We start from the raw sequence: 16,241 nt of genomic DNA, 5'->3' as shown, positions 1-16,241 counted from the left end.
TCAGTGGTTAAGACCACTGACTGTTCTTGCAGAGGACTCAGGGTCAATTCTCAGCACCTACGTGGTGGCTACGAACCATCCTTAACTCCAATTCCAGGGGAATCTGAAGCTCTCTTTTGACCTCGGTACACTCACACACATTCAGGCAATATACTCATACACATAAAAGTTGGAAGAAGATATCTGATGGTAACCTCTGGCCTCCACAGGCACACATAGCCACTGCCCGATTCTCCCACACAAAATCAGAAGGGACAAAACCCAAAAGATATCTGAAGATAAATACATCTAACTTTTACATCAGAAGGAGATGGTTAAGTCAGAGTATCTTGGAGCTCTGCAGGTTTGTGGTACCTTGAATTTGGCTGTAATCTGGTTGATAAGTGGTATGAATTCCTGGAGGTCTTTTGCTTCACAGTCTTTGAGCATGTGTTCTGAGGCAGCTGGGATGAATGGAAGAACTTCCTCCTCTAGGCAAATAATCATTCGATGAAGGAAAGTACGAACTCCACTTCTGAGAAGATCCTTTTGTAATGGACAACTGAGGGCTGGCAAGAACGTCTGCAAACAGTCCAGATAAACTTCGGAACAGCCGCACTGCTTCACAGTCTGTTTGTTGCTGAAAGCCTTGCTGGTTCGACTATAAAACCAAAACCAGGCAACCAGGTTTAACTTTTTTTTTTAAATTTATGGAGTATTTAGAAACAATGCACATCAGACTGGCAAACTGACAAAACTAAGAAACCAATTATATTCTTCTACATCACAATCGCTTCTATCCTTAGTTAATGATTATGTGTAAAACTACTGTTTCCAGATGTCACTACAGAACAAAAAGCTCAAAGTAAATTAAGCAAATGAGATGTAGTTAATATAATCCTTGAGTCTATCTAACTACTTTATTTTGATAACGTATGCAGAAAAAAACAATCTATGTCCATGACTAAGCCATACTAGGCAATCTGCATGCTACTCACCTAAATTTAGAAAACAATCTAATCACAATTCTAATCAAGTTATTCATATAACCTAATACCTTAGCTCTTGATCTGAGGCATTATATGGAACAATTTCACAATATAACCTCTAATTACCAATCATTTTAACTTTCATGCTGTTAATTTAAAAATATGGGTAGAGAGAGAAATGGTTGCTTGTTGGGCTCTAGGACACAATGCAACAGCTAAGGAAGAGTACCAATATTAAGCCAAGATATCCCAGCATGCTACTGGTTATGGACAGCAGAAGAGGGCATACTAAGGATATAACAGTCTTCAAGGTAAAATTATAGCTGGTAAATGATCTATTCTCTGTGCTAGCTACATTTTGGAAATAGTTACACATGTCCAAGTTCAAAGAGCCATATAAACAGCTCTGCCTATGTAGAGACACATGCTTTATAATTACTTGCAATTGGGTTTACCTAGCAAATCCAACAGCATGGTTCAGACAATCGGCCAGAGACGCCTGTCTTTCTTCATCTTGTGCCATCATCAATTTCTCCAGCAGAATTTTAAACTTCTCCATCAGTGGAGTCAACAGATTCCTCATTAACGCTTGCTTCCTTTCTGCTGGGTATTCACTATTAACAATCAGCACTCCAGCTGTTTCATAAATAAACAGCTGATCATCGCTGCTCAGTAAGGACTGGTAACCATTCTCCTAGAATGGAATTTAGTCTTAAAATTGAATTTTTACCTTTTAGCTCCTTGCATTTAATCAGAACAGGGATAGGAAATATAATCTCCCACATCAGCTCATATATCAAATATTCATAAAAGCAAAATTCTTCCCATAACCATAGAATGAAGAGAAAACATAAAATGAAAAGAAAACTAAATCAGAGGTTAAAAGAAATCATGATTCTAAATCTGGTCCTGGGCATGTACTTATGAATAAGGCCCTGGGCTCAATCCCTGGCACTGTAATGAGTGAACAAATGTTTAAATTAATTAAAATTTAGTCTTGACAAAACTTTGCAAATGATTGTAAGAATAATTATTGCTATCCAACACACTTAAGACAATACAAGTCTTTGAATGCCTATGTTGCACGGGTCAGTAAACTGCTGAGAAAAGTAGTCAATGCCTGCATGCCAAGAGTAATGACGATCATGAAATGAACATCGGTGCTTTGCTTTAAACAAAATGTGTAAGTCACAGCTCATCTTACATGTTTTTGTTGAAATGTCACTAAACAGAATTTTTTTTACCCTATGCCTGAAGATGAAAATGATGTAAGAGTAGCAACGTTAAGAATGACAAATCACGATCTAGAAAATTTGGAAGTTGAATTTTTTTCTTCTCCATAAAATACTTTAGCTACATTCAACAGAACTACTCCACACTGCCAAATTTATTGATCAACTTTTAATTCTTTTCATTACTATTGTGTTTATCATCAAAACAATTTTGATACACAGATCCAAATAAACTTTGCACACACACCTCTCCAGTTAAAAATAAGTAAAGCCCACAAAGGCCAAGCTGATGGCATATATACCTCATATCTGGGGAAAATACCTTCAAAGATACTTACAGGTGGAGAAAGGGCTAATAAATCCTGTATTCTATTCAAAATATCCTCAATGAAAGGATTCATTTGTTTACTGAATAAAGTCAAAAGAAAAATCACAGGTAAGTAATAGTGCGGAACATCTGCTAAAGTACCAAATTTCCATTTAAGACAGAAGGAAAGAAAAGTTCAATTCTATGGCTAGTCAATATGATTATTTAGACTAGCTTATGAGTAATTTTAAAGAATGCATATCTGCTCTGTAGTGATATATTATCAAGATAATGTCCAATATTATAAGCCTGGTAAGTACTTTTCACTCCCCTCCCTCCACAGGTACTTATAAAGAATACTATATAACAGAGTATGTTAAAATGTATTTTCAAGCTGGGCATCACAAGACATGCCTGTAATTTTAGCACTTGAGATGTAGAGGATAGAGAATTGGGAGTCTGTCATCTCCACAACCAAGAAAACAAACCAAAAATATGCAGACAAGACTGGGGAGATGGCTCAGTAGGTTAAGCGTAACCCTAACAACCTGGAGTTTGATCCCCAGATCCCACAGTAGGAGAAAACTGTCTCCTGAAAGTTGTCCTCTGACCTCCACACATGTCTGTACATACATATATACCATATACATACTCAATAATAAACTAAAAAATATATAAAAATATGCAAACAAGCCACTTGTTTGTGCTGAACTGTTTAATGAGCAAGAAAAGAAGTCCCAGCATGAAGATCATTAGTAAAGCCAGTCTTAGTACAGAAAGAACCAAATCTACCCTCAGGCTCTTTCATGTCTATTTCATAGTTAAAAAGAACAAGAGAGGGGCTAGAGAGAGAGCTCAGTGGTTAAGAGCACTGACTGCTCTTGCAGAGGGACCCAGGTTTGATTCCCAGTGCTCACATGGTGGCTAATAACCATCCCTAACTCCAGTTCCAAGAGATCTGACCCCCTCTTCTCACCTCTGGAGGCACTACACAACATGGGTGCACTTACATACCTGCAGGCATTACACTTATACACATAAAATTAAAAAATAATAAATTTAAAAAAAGAACAAGAGATAAACATAGTAGTTGGAAATGTGTACTTACTTGAGAGATTTGACAAATCTAGAAAACAGGTAAGCAGTTCTGCTCCGAACTTTAGCACTAGAATGCCGCAGACCTCTGTGATCTAAGAAAGCCATCTAGAGAGAAAGATGCCAATTTTCTGTACTTATTCAAGGATTTCATTAGTATTGCCATGCTACATTTTTACTTGCATAAAAATTTTCTTCTTAGGTAGGGACCAGGCATATACAAGCAATTTTACCCTTTTTTTTTTTTTTTAAATGATAGGGTATCGCTATGCAACTCTGACTGGCCTGGAACTCCCTATGTACACTAGGCTGGCCTTGAGCTCAGAGATCCACCTGTCTCTGCCACCATGCCCAACACAAGTAATATTAAATTACACACAAACAGCACTAGTCTTACATAAACTTTTCACACTCTGGGAAAAGTTTTAGATAAACTTTTGATTCTGAGAAAAGTTACAGAGGACAAGAAGACAGAATACTATCTGGTAATTAGTTGAAATACACACACACACACACACAAAAAACCAACAGTAAGGTGCACACTTACTAGTACACATGGAATGTGCTGAGGTTCAACAGAGAAAAACTTTTCATATCTAACCACAGTTTCAAAGAACTCCAGTGTCACAGATGTATGCTGATAGGAACTCACTCCTGATGTCACCAACTGGAGAGGGAGACAAAATGAAGAAAACTAGTCTTACTGCAACATCAAAAATCCAAGTATAAAAATATATGAAGCTCCAACAATTAAGGAACTTGTATTAACTTATAGTGAAGAGAGAAAACTATGTTTAAAGTAAATGATCTTCAGTATACTTACAGTTCGCATCATATCCTGTAAAGCACTAGCTTTTGAAACGTCACCTGAGAAGTGAGCACCGTGAGAAACTGGAAGAGCTTCTGCCAACATATACAGCAATCTTATTGCTACTTCAACTTCCATGAACCGTGTGGTCTGCCAATTCCTACCAAGATACAATGTCTGTGAGCTCAACTTGTGATACATTTGACAACACACCAACAAAACCTCCTATCAGTGGCATAGTCACTGGTAAGGTGCCCATGCTCCTGTTAACAACCCCTTACCCATACTCCTGTACACAGTCCTAATGAAACTCTTCGGGCCACAAAAGAAAGAAATGGAAGTGGGACGGTAACAAGAGAAGGTTAACAGGGTGGGGGATAAATATGATAGAAATACATTATGTACATGTATGGAAATATAATGAAACCTATTAAGTATAATCTACATATGTTAATAAAAACCATTTCTAAAAAAAAAACTTCTTACATGATTGAAAAGTTTTGCCAAGCAATATAATTTATATCACAAAAGTAGAAAGAAGATCAGTTATAGAAGAAAAACGCACCATTTCCAAAAGTAAACATAAGTAGGGATTAAAAGTTATGTACTCATTTATTTTAGATCACTGTCAGGGAGCAAAGGGAAGATATTACCAAACAATAAAACTTACTGCAGTGTGGCACTAAAAACTCTACGAACAGAAGCCAGCAGTAACTCTGGTGAAACTTGGGCAAGTCTGTCCAACAATAACTTCAGTTGTTTTCTATATTCTACAAACATGGCTTCATCTTCACCCTGTGACACACGTTAAAGTCCTTGTTAAGAATTTAAGGGGCTAATTGAACAGAGAAATTGCTAGATCAGAAATTTGTAACTCAACATATTAAGGTTTTATATATCCTAAGTAGCTAATTAATTTATTGCACTAATATAAAATATAAAATTACTAAATCATATTAAGGTCATTTAAAAAAAATATTTTACTTTTATTTTATGTGTTTGAGTGTATTGCCTGAATGTATGTGAGTGCACCTGTGTCATTCAATGCCGTGGAGGTCAGAATAGGGCTTCTGATTCCCCTGCAACTGGAGTTAAGGACAGTTTGTAGCCGCCATGTGGGTGCTGGGAATTGAACCCGGGTCCTCTGCAAGAGCAGTCAGTGCTCTTAACCACTGCACCATCTCTCCGTCCCTAAAGTCATTTATTTTAATACCAAGTTTGGTGAGGTATAATTCTCTCATTTGTTTAGAGCTGCAAACTACAACAAAATATAGTCAAAGAAAACTGTTCCTATTGAAATATAGGAAGAAAGTAAAACAAGTGTGTATAAGATGCCACACTGCTTGTTGTAGATACTTAGCAAATATTTGCTTAATTGAATTGCTATGTATAAAATGAAGTCCTTTGTAACTAGAGTAGACTGAAAAACAACATGAAGAATAAAGACACAATATCCCATTTAAAGATGGGAAGCTGGTGCCAGCAGGATGGCTCAATGGGTAATAAATACTTGGTACACATGCCTAAGACTCTGAGTGAATCCCTAGAGCCCACAGTGAAGGGCAGAACTGAGGCCTTGGAGTTGTTCTCTGACCTCCACACATGTGCTATGGCAAGCATAAGTACACAGAGCATAAAAATAATCACCTTTAAAAACTAAAAGATGAGATGCTGTTTTGGGGAGTTAAAACTGGACACATATTAATACCTGTCTTGTCAAGAGCTTTGAATTTTTAAGTTAAATTTCAAATACTGGAAAAAAGAAAAAAGAATTTAAGGGGCCAGTATCAAGGCAGCTCATCAGGTGGAACAGCTGCAGCACAGGCCTGACAACCTGAGTCACTTCCTGGAACCCACGGGGGAGAAAAAAACCAATTCCCAAAAGCTGTCCCCTGACATCCACAGAGCATTTCCATGCCCACACTCAACACTGTGTATACACAATAATAAATATTTTATGACCATAAAATTTATTTAAATGTTCGGTTCTGTAGTGTATACATTTACAGATGTCATGCTTTTATTTTTCATCTTTATATTGAAAAAATCACTATGTTCAGTAGTTTTCTACTCTTGCTCACAAATTAGTAATTCTAACACAGGCATCAAAAGCCTAGAGTCACAAAGTAGTATCTTCCTTTCTTTGTGGTACTGAGACATAACCTACGGCCTCCCACATAGTAGACAAGGTCTCTATCACTGAACTATACCTGAAGTTCTTTTAAAACAAAGAGTTTATAAAAAAAGATTCTTTTCGTGTTTAGATAGGGTCTCACTCTGTAGCCCAGACTAGACTGAAGCTCAGTATATAGCTCACAGTAGTTTTAAACATGTGGTAATCTTCTTGCCTGAGGCTGCTAACTGCTGGGATTACAGGCATATGCCACCATGCCTAGCTTAAAAAGTATTCTGTCTGGGGGTAGAGAGATAGCTCAGTAGCAGTTAAGAGAATTGGCTGCTCTTATAGAGGGTCCAGGTTTGGTTCCCAGCACCCAAATGGCAGTTAACAATTATCCTTAACTCCAGTTTCAAGGAATCTGATGCCTCCGCCTGGCCTCCATGAGCACTGCATGACACAGTGCACTTATGCAGGCAAAACACTAATACACATAAAATAAAAAATTTTTTAAGATTCTGTATGTATGTATGGGTGCACATGAACATGCAAGCATGTGTGCAGACCAGAGGTCAATCTTAGGACGTAACCATTTTATTTATTTTTTTGAGACAGGGTTTCTCACTAGGATCTGAGGCTCACTGATTAGGCTAGGTTGGCTGGCCAACAAGCCAGATATTTACTCAAGTCTGCCTTTCCAGTTCTGGGATTAGAAGCAATGCACACCATACCCAGTGTTCTACATAGGTGCTGAGGATAGAGCTCAGATGGGTCCTCATTATTGCATAGCAAGCACATACACCAAGCCCTATCTCACCAACTCTTCAGAAACGAAATTCTTGGTGGAAAACCATCAAAAATGAAGGATTAAGAGGTCTCTATCAGTATTATCTCAAACTGGATCAATATAAACAAGGTTGATTTTTAAAAGTATTATATAAAATAATAATATGTTTTTCTTTGATGCAAAATTCCTTACCTCATTTTCGAAGTTATATTCTTCATCATACGTCAATTTTTTCATAACGGCCAACATGATTGCCTAAAGTTAAGAATAAAGCAATTTTTGTTAATTGGTCTCATCTTGGATTTAAGCTACATTTCAAAACAGACTTCAGACATTAAGTCTATCATTAGCTTTGAATGGTCATCTTTATCACGCACTCTAGGGCTCAGGGAACACCATGGATGAAGCTGTGGAATGCAAGAGCAGAGGAGGGTATGTGTGCAGCAATTTCCACCCAGTTAAAACATTCCATCCTGGAGAAAGGCTTCTTAAAACTCAGAAAGTAAACAACTCACAAGTCTCAGAAAGTCTCTAAAACAAAGCAGATTCACAAGCTCCTTCCCCTCCCAGCCCCCAGGTTATATAAGCAGTAAGGATTGCTGAGAGAAGGCTCTCGAACCCTCAGAACTGCCTACATGGCATGCCGAGCTCTAGGACTGTAGCTTTTGTGAGTCTGCACCCAAGCTGGGTGGCTTTTTTGGTGATGTAACTGCCTCTGAATTGTCTCTGCTTAGGTAAGTAACCATGATAAACCCATTGGTTTCCAGGACAAAAATAAAGAAAAAAGAAACCCACAACCCACAAAATTAGCACTGGTTTAAAATGAGCCGTTTGGGCTGGGTGTGGGGGCACACACCATTAATCTCAGTGCTCAGGGAGGCAGAGGAAAGCAGATCTCTATGAGATTGAGGCCAGCCTGTTCTACACAGTGAGTTTCAGGTCAGCTGGGGCTACAGGGAGACTGACTCAAAAAAATCAAAATAAATAAACAAATGCCACTTACCTCCACATTAGCTTTTTGCTGATCTGAGAGCACTGAAAGCTGTTAAAAATAAAAAGCAAGCAATAATTTGTTGGGTTTTTCTAAAGTTGTACTTGCTTATCAGTGTATTTTTCTAACCAACTGAGAGTGTCTAAAACATATACAGCAGCTGGTAGTAGAGCTACATGGTAGAGTACTTTCCAACATGCAGCAGTACCTGAGTTAAATCTCCAGAAAAAATAAAATTTAAATTTCTGCAGAGTAGTTTGACAGCAGTTACCTATGGTTAACATACACCTAATCTAAGGTCTAGTAATTAATCTTTAGTAAACAACTTGACATATAGGCAATAACATGTAGATAAATTTGATTTTAAGTTATGCATAATGCATTCAGAAAGAATCAAGCTATAAGGTAGTATAGCATGGTCTTTTTTCTTTAAAAAAAAAAAACAAAAAACAATATTTTAGACAGGGCCTCACTGTGCAGTCCTGGCTGAACTTGCTATTTTAGATCAGGCTGGCCTTGAACCCAGGGATCCACTTGCTTCTGCCTCAGGTATGCTGGGATTAAAGGTGTCCACCACTGGTCAGTTTTGGCCTTTTTTTTTTTTTTAATGTGTATGAATGTATTGCCTACATGTATGTAGGTATACCTGTGTTGTGCAATGCCTGAGGAGGTCAGAAGAGGGTATTGGAATCCCCTGGAGCTGGAGTTAGGGACAACTGATAGTTACCATGTTGGGAATTGAACCCAGGTCTTTTGCAAGAGCAGCCAGTGCTCTTAACTGTTGAGCCATCACTCCAGCCCCTTGTCTTACTTTTAATTTTTTTAAAATTAAAACAAGCTTAGGAACCTACTGAGAGATAATAGAACCAGATGACCAATAGTGATCAGTTTCCACAATGTCTAAAATTTCTTAAACTATACATCAACAGACAGTTATGTTTATGAGAAAAAAGGAAGCTTGGGATGGAGATGTAGCAAAGGAGTAAAGGGATTGCCTAGCATATGCCAGATTCTGGATTCAATCTCTGCCACTACAAACAAAACAAAATGTCACAATGAAGGAAGGGAGCTGGTGAGATGGTTCAGTTGGTGCAGTGTCTGCTGCACAAAAATGAGAACCTTAGTTTAGATCCCCAGTATCCATGTGAAAAGCCAAGAATTGGTACACAACTGTAATACCAAGGCAGCGGGCAGCATGTGCATAGTCACAGCCAGACTAGCCAATCAGTGAGCTCTAGGTTCTAGGTCCAGAAGAGACCCTCAAAAAATAAGCTGGAGAAGTGATTGAGGAAGACCACTGACACTGACCTGTGGTCTCTATACTCACCACACACACACACACAGCGTGCACACAGTTAAATTCCTTTTGGAACATTATCTTGAGCTTGCTTGAGTACATTAACCCAATGCAAATAAAATAGGAATGTGCCTGGAGAGAATTAGATCTTGCATACAACACTATTAACTGGCCAGGCAAAATGTGCCCACTAGTATACAGGAGTGACCAACTCTGATTGGATTTGAGGCTCAAACTACAGGATTGGGAATTGATTTCAGGTTCTGTAAACCTGGTCAAGTCAGGCTGCAGAGGTCCTAAGCCTTAGAGGGAAAGCTACCGCTGCTGCTTTGCTAAAACAGACAGTATGTGCTCATCAAATTGCCTTCTAAACTACACTTACACCCAGAGCTTTGGTCAGTGACACTTGTTTTTTCAGCAGACTCAAATGGTCAAAGTATTGAGAAGAGGGGATGGTTGAATGATGTTTAGCCTTAAGTGGGACATCTACATCACCCTTCTAAAGCTCAAGAAACATCAAAGAGGCATAAAGACTGTAAGAGCCAGAGAAAGACAGGGAAGTGGTATGGGACACTGATTGCATTGGGATGGGGAAGACGGGAAAGGTGGAGGTGAGGTCAAGAGGCACTGTCCCTCCCTAAGGAGCTGTTGGCAAATGACAGTTGCTGGGGGATAGGGAGACATTTTCTGGAGTGGTGTAACCATTGGTAAGGTGCCTATGTTTCTATATACAACTCCTCACCCATGCTCCTGTAAACAACTGTAATGAAATCCACTGGGTCACTAAAAACACTTGAAAAAAGCCCTGAAAATGGGATGGGGAATAAAAGAGAAGAGCAGGAGAAGACGAGTAACAGTAACATATAAATGTAACCAGAATGTTACACACATGCACGAAAATGTCACAATCAAGCCCATTGTATATAATACACATATAGAAAATACAAAAGATGGGAATGGTCTCTCATCTAATGAAAATCTTTTTTTTTTTGTCTTTTTGAGACAGTATCTCCCTGTTAGCCCCAGCTGGTCTGGAACTCACTTTGTAGCCCCAGCTGGCCTTGAACTCAGAGATCTGCCTCCTGCCTCTGCTTCCCAAGTGCTGGGACTAAAGGCGTGCACCATCATGCCCTAGCAAGAAATAATCTTAAAAATATTACATGCTAGTCGGGCATGGTGGTGCATGTCTTTAGTCCCAGCACTTGGGAGGCAGAGGCAGGTGGATCTCTGTGAGTTCAAGGCCTGCTTGGTCTACACAGTGAGTTCCAGGCCAGCTGCAGTTACAGGGACCCTGTCTCAAAAAGACCAAAAAAAAAAAAAAAAAAAAGAAAATTACATGCTATAATATGGAGACTAATACAATCACTTTTATGTTGTTATTGGAAATAATCGTCAGAGAAAATAATAACAAAATTCTCACTGCATTTAGAAATAATGCATAAAAAAGTATGCACAAAAAGTACACAGGTTCAAAGTAATGACGATAACAACCAAAAGAAAATCTAGGCATATCTTTATGAATATATATTTATGTGTGTGTCTTTTGAGGCAGGGGTTAAGGCTGGTTAGGCTCGCCTTGAATTTGCTGTGTAGCAGGATGACCCTGAACTCTCTTTCAACAGCCCAAGTCCTTGCATTAACAGGCACAGGCCACCAAGTCCAATCTAGTGTATTCTAGATCTTAATCACGCCTATCTTTTGGCTAAGTTGTTTCTTCTATTTTTTTCTCCCCAAATAAAAAAACCTGCCAAGCATGTTGGCTCACATCTTTAATCCCAGCACTCAGCAGCAGAAGCGGGCAGCCTTTTCAGATCCAGGCCAGTCAGGGCTACATAGTGAGATCCTGTCTTGTAAAACAAACAACAACAAAACCCACAAAGCAGAAAGAAACATATTAAAAAATTAACATCAAGTATCACTGAACAAGAGAATCATGCATGTTTGCTTTTTACTTTTTCTGTATTTTCAATTTTTAATGGATCCTTATCTAAGGGACAAAAAAAAAATAAACATGGACTTGCCTGTTTCAAAATATGAAGATAATCATAACAAAATCCAATAATGTTAGAGGAAATATCGTCATCTTCATGAACTAGCAGCTGTAACATAAGTGCCACTTTTGTCTCAATGGCTTGAAGTGCCTCTTGAGCATTCTTAATATCCCCATTCTTAATTAATTTAGTCCAGCTAACTATCAATGACTGTCCCATTCCGTTTACCAGCTTAGAAAACCTGGCCAGGAAGTCCACATCTTCTTCCTATAAGCAATCAAGAAAGACATCAGTTTCAACCACCTACCCCAAAGGGTAAGAGGAAAACCTCTAATCTTTAGCATGAATTTAATCAAGATTATAGGGCTTAATTTTTTTTTAAAAAAAGTATTATTACATAGCACACACCACTTTAGGACTTGAGTTTTCTCTTTTCACCATGGATTCCAGGGATTGAACTTAGGTCCTCAAGACTGTGCAGTAAGCATTTTTACCTGCTGATAGTATCACTGACCCCAGGTTCAATGTTAATACAACAGAGAGTTAACAATTCTACCATTATGATAGGAAAATTTTCAGAATATCAATTTTTCTGCACCACTATTATCCAACAGTACTCTAAAAGCAACTATTTTTTACATTTTTATTTTTATGTGTATGAGTGTATTGCCTACATGTAGGGTAGGGGCATCTGTGCCATGCAATGCCCACTGGTCAAAAGAGGGGGTTGGATCCCTCTGGAACTGGAGTTATGGACAGTTGTTAGTGGTTATGTGTGGTGCTGGGAATCAAACCCAGGTCCTCTGCAAAAGCAGCTAGTGCTCTTAACTGCTGGAGCCATCTTTCCAGTTCCACAAAGCAACTATTTTTTCATATATAATATAGTCCTGTGGATAATTTCATTTCAAAAGCTTAATAAAAGAAAATAGTTGTTTTAGAATCTTCTCTAAATTGTTCTATTTACTAAACATAGTTCTGAAGCTAATGCTGATCTACTGGAGTATGCATAATGAATTACAACAATCCTTTCTGATATAGCATTTGATTTAGGCCTCAAATTCCCTACAAGGACACAAAGATGCTATTACAATGATCTGTCTCAGGTCACTGTCAGCATTATAGCCAAAACTTTTATTTTCACTAATTACCATACCATTAAGCTGTTCTTTAGAGAGAGGGTCTATCTTCACGTTTTAGTTTTTTGTTTTTTTTTTCTTTTTCTTAAAAACCATCAGATATTAAGGCCATTGAAGGTAAGAAAATGCTACTTTTGATCTGTGAGGTAGGAAACTACTCAAGTTATATTACTGACATTATTATCAATAGGAAGACATCTTAGGGGTCAGCAAGATGGCACAGCAGGCAAAGGTATTTCCCACCAACTGTGATGACCTGAGATCCCTGGGATCCACATGGTGGAAGAGAGAACCAACTCCTCTAAGTTGTCTTCTGACCTCCCATGTGCACTGTGTCATGCGCACACGCACACACAAAATAATGTAATAAAAAAATTCAATTGTGTCTTAGAAATTTGTGCTGGATAGCTTTAGTGTCAACTTGACACACCTGGGTTGATGGAGCCTCAATTGGGGAATTTCCCCTATGGCCATGTCTGAGGGGCATCTTCTTGATGAGTGATGTGGGAGGGCCCAGCCCACTGTGGGTGGTGCCACCCCTGGGCAGGTGGGCCTGTGTTGCATAAGAAAGCAGGCTGAGCAGAGGCCAGGGAGCAAGTCAGTAAGCAACATTCCTCCATGGCCTGTGCTCCAGAGCTCCTGCCTCTTGGGCTCCCAGATGAACTGTGACCTGGGATATGTAGGCTAAATAAACCCTTTCCTTCCCAAGTTGGTAATGGTCAGAGTATTTTGTCACAGCAATGAAGAAACAAATCAGAACAAAATTCTTTGCTTCCATCACAGTTAAATTTAAAATACCTTCATGGGTTAGAGATGCAGAGCAGTGGCACAGTGCTAGTATAAAGCCCTCAGTTAGATTCCCAGCACACAAAAGCAAAAACAAAAAGGCTTCACATTATATTTTTAGGTTACTAACATGGCAAAGAAACCTCAATCTCAAATGAGTTAAAATTCAAGTGTATGATGAAAACACAATTTTCATGATTACCAGGTGTCCTAGTTAGCCTCAGTAGTCAACTTTACACACCTGGGAAGAGGGAACCTCACATGAGGAATTTCCTCCATTGAACTGGCTTATGGGATTATCTGTGGGGCATTTTCTTGATTGCTACTTGATACAGGAGGGCCCAGCCCACCATGGGTGGTACTATATCCTTTGGTTGAAGGGCCTGGACTGAGCAAACAAGGCGGAGGGAGCCAGTAAGCAGCATTCCTCCATGGTCTCTGCCTTGGCTTCCTTTGATGATAAACTCTAACCTTGTAAACCAAAGAAACCCTTTTCTCACCGAGTTGCTTTTGGTTAGTGCTTTATCACAGCAACAGAAACCAAACTAGAACACTGGGTCTAACTTGGGTAACTATCACATACATAGTATGGTTCCTTGTTACTCAGTATGTGACTAACACTGGAAATGTTGTAAAATGTATGGACCATGCAGACCTTCAGGTTCAATAACAGGTATAATTAACTATGCAAAGTAAATGATACAAATGATAATTATGGCTCTGAATAGTTTACTATAATTTCAAGGACAGTTTCCAATATTTAGGAAAAAAGAAAAAGCTCTACTTAGTTTAACACATTCCAAAGTCTAACAGTTTTCAAAATGTATATGCAAAACATTTACTGACCTGGTCAATGCTGAAAAACCCAGCAGTCTGTAACACTCGACACAAGGATTCTACTAGTTTCATTTTATCAACGGGGTCCATTCCTTTATTTACAATTTCAAATAAACAGTCACATGCTTCTTCCCGTAGAACTTCTACTGACATGTGACCTAGCAGCATATTTATAAACCTGGTAATGAGGAATAAAATCTTCAATAATTTCAAACTCATGAGTTTTAGAGTTGATATTTTAAGTATTACAGACATACATACCTATCATTGGCTATAAGGGATAAGTCTATCCAAGAGACATAAGCCCCAACTACTTCAAGGCACTGACACGTCACTTCTGAATTATTATACTGATAATTTTGTAAGATTTGGTACCATGATTCCACCAGGTTTGGAATGCACTGTTCCCTCATAGTATCTTTTATCAGAGTATTCCTGCGCGCCTCCTTAAAAAACACCAGACACAGATTACAAAACAGCAATTGACATTCAAACACAGTTGCACACAGTAATTTCCTCTACACTTAACTTCCAGGCTTGTTAACATGTTCCCCACCACAGTTTCCTATTTATCAGCTCTAAAAATCATATCCTGTGATTCTTTGTATTTCCTTTTTCCGTTCTACTCCTCAGTGCCAGACTTAAGTTAATAAATATAAACTATAAATAAGCATTACTTAGAAATCTCAAGCATGTCAAACTATTTCTGAATATTAGATAACATGATACTCAAGTCATTAAAAAATGGTAGTAACAAATGCAAATAATACCCTTTAAATTTGTAAATATTTTAGTTATAATCATCTTAAATTATTATATGTATTTAAGACTACTTCTATTACTTTTTTTCTGTTTATTTTGAAAGAGGGTCTTGATATGTAACTCAGGCTGGCCTTGAACTTGAGACCCTCCTACTCCAGTGTCCCATGTGCTAGGAATATCTGGCTAAAATTGCCATACTCCTTATTTCTGTATTATTATTATTATGTTGTAGTGCTAGGGGTCAAAGCCAGGGCCTCTTGCATATTAGGCAAGTGCTCTCCTGCTAAGCTATGTGACCAAAAAAAAACCAAAAAAGAAAAGAAGGGAACAGACACACATGTAATGAAGAAAGACTACGGCAATGGGCTACGTGGCAGAAATCACTGAAGCAGCACACCAACTCTTCACAAGCCGTGCTTCTTGCCTGTCCAGGAAGTATCAAATATGCATTACATTTCTCAAGAAAGTAACATGAGAAAATTATTTGAGACAGGATTAATATGTGTATATAAATATATATATATATATATATATATCTAATGTAGAGCTAGGAATGGTAGCAGGCAGATCTCTGTGAGATGGAGGCCTGGTCTACAAAGCAAGTTCCAGGCCAGCTGGGGTTGCAGGGAGAACCTGTCTCAAAACAACAACAACAAACTAAATCCAATGTAATACTCTAATTTCAATCTACCTGGGGGTGGGGGATCAAGTTGAAATGTCATTGTCAACAAAATACAAAATGCCAGGTAAATTTGTAACTGAAGAACATGTAAAAGAAAACAAAAAAAAACCGATTTCGGGTCCTTTTTGTTGTATGTTTATTTTCTCCTCCTTCCAAACTGAAGATCAATGGGAAGTCACTTGCCTCTGATGTATGAACTACATCACGATCCACCAACTCAGAATCAATGGCCATGAGGATTCGGAGGTACAGATCTACTCCCTTTGGATTTAGGTCCACTACTGAGAGAATGTCAAAAAAAAACTTGGGCCATTTAGTGAGATATTCTGTAACAAAAAGCAAGGCGAAGACTTGGGCTGCTTTATTTCGTATAAATGTCTTCTCTGGTTGGGGATTCAGCATCTGACAAACAGAAACAGCCATGCAATTAACAGAAATAGCCATGC

At 38.4% G+C, this 16,241-nt stretch overlaps 1 protein-coding gene across 4 annotated transcripts in view; it reads right to left on the bottom strand.

The window, feature by feature from the left end:
• The window catches only part of Xpot (exportin for tRNA), a 48,342-nt gene that overhangs the window by 16,835 nt on the left and 15,266 nt on the right, over window positions 1-16,241 (bottom strand). For all 4 annotated transcript variants that reach the window (XM_008828987.3, XM_029561502.1, XM_029561501.1 and 1 more), the window contains 13 exons: window positions 15,979-16,197; window positions 14,613-14,797; window positions 14,361-14,529; window positions 11,623-11,859; window positions 8,317-8,355; window positions 7,506-7,568; window positions 5,081-5,205; window positions 4,426-4,570; window positions 4,150-4,269; window positions 3,616-3,710; window positions 2,539-2,608; window positions 1,424-1,662; window positions 355-640 (listed from right to left, as the gene is read on the bottom strand). In XM_008828987.3, the coding sequence (XP_008827209.1) occupies window positions 355-640; window positions 1,424-1,662; window positions 2,539-2,608; window positions 3,616-3,710; window positions 4,150-4,269; window positions 4,426-4,570; window positions 5,081-5,205; window positions 7,506-7,568; window positions 8,317-8,355; window positions 11,623-11,859; window positions 14,361-14,529; window positions 14,613-14,797; window positions 15,979-16,197 (1,992 nt within the window). The remainder of the gene's footprint in view (window positions 1-354; window positions 641-1,423; window positions 1,663-2,538; window positions 2,609-3,615; window positions 3,711-4,149; window positions 4,270-4,425; window positions 4,571-5,080; window positions 5,206-7,505; window positions 7,569-8,316; window positions 8,356-11,622; window positions 11,860-14,360; window positions 14,530-14,612; window positions 14,798-15,978; window positions 16,198-16,241) is intronic.

This window comes from Nannospalax galili, unplaced genomic scaffold (genome assembly GCF_000622305.1).
Source record: "Nannospalax galili isolate Female #2095 unplaced genomic scaffold, S.galili_v1.0 scaffold110, whole genome shotgun sequence".
Taxonomy (NCBI): domain Eukaryota; kingdom Metazoa; phylum Chordata; class Mammalia; order Rodentia; family Spalacidae; genus Nannospalax; species Nannospalax galili.
Note: the sequence above shows the minus strand (reverse complement) of the source record. Positions and strands in the feature narration are given on the sequence as shown.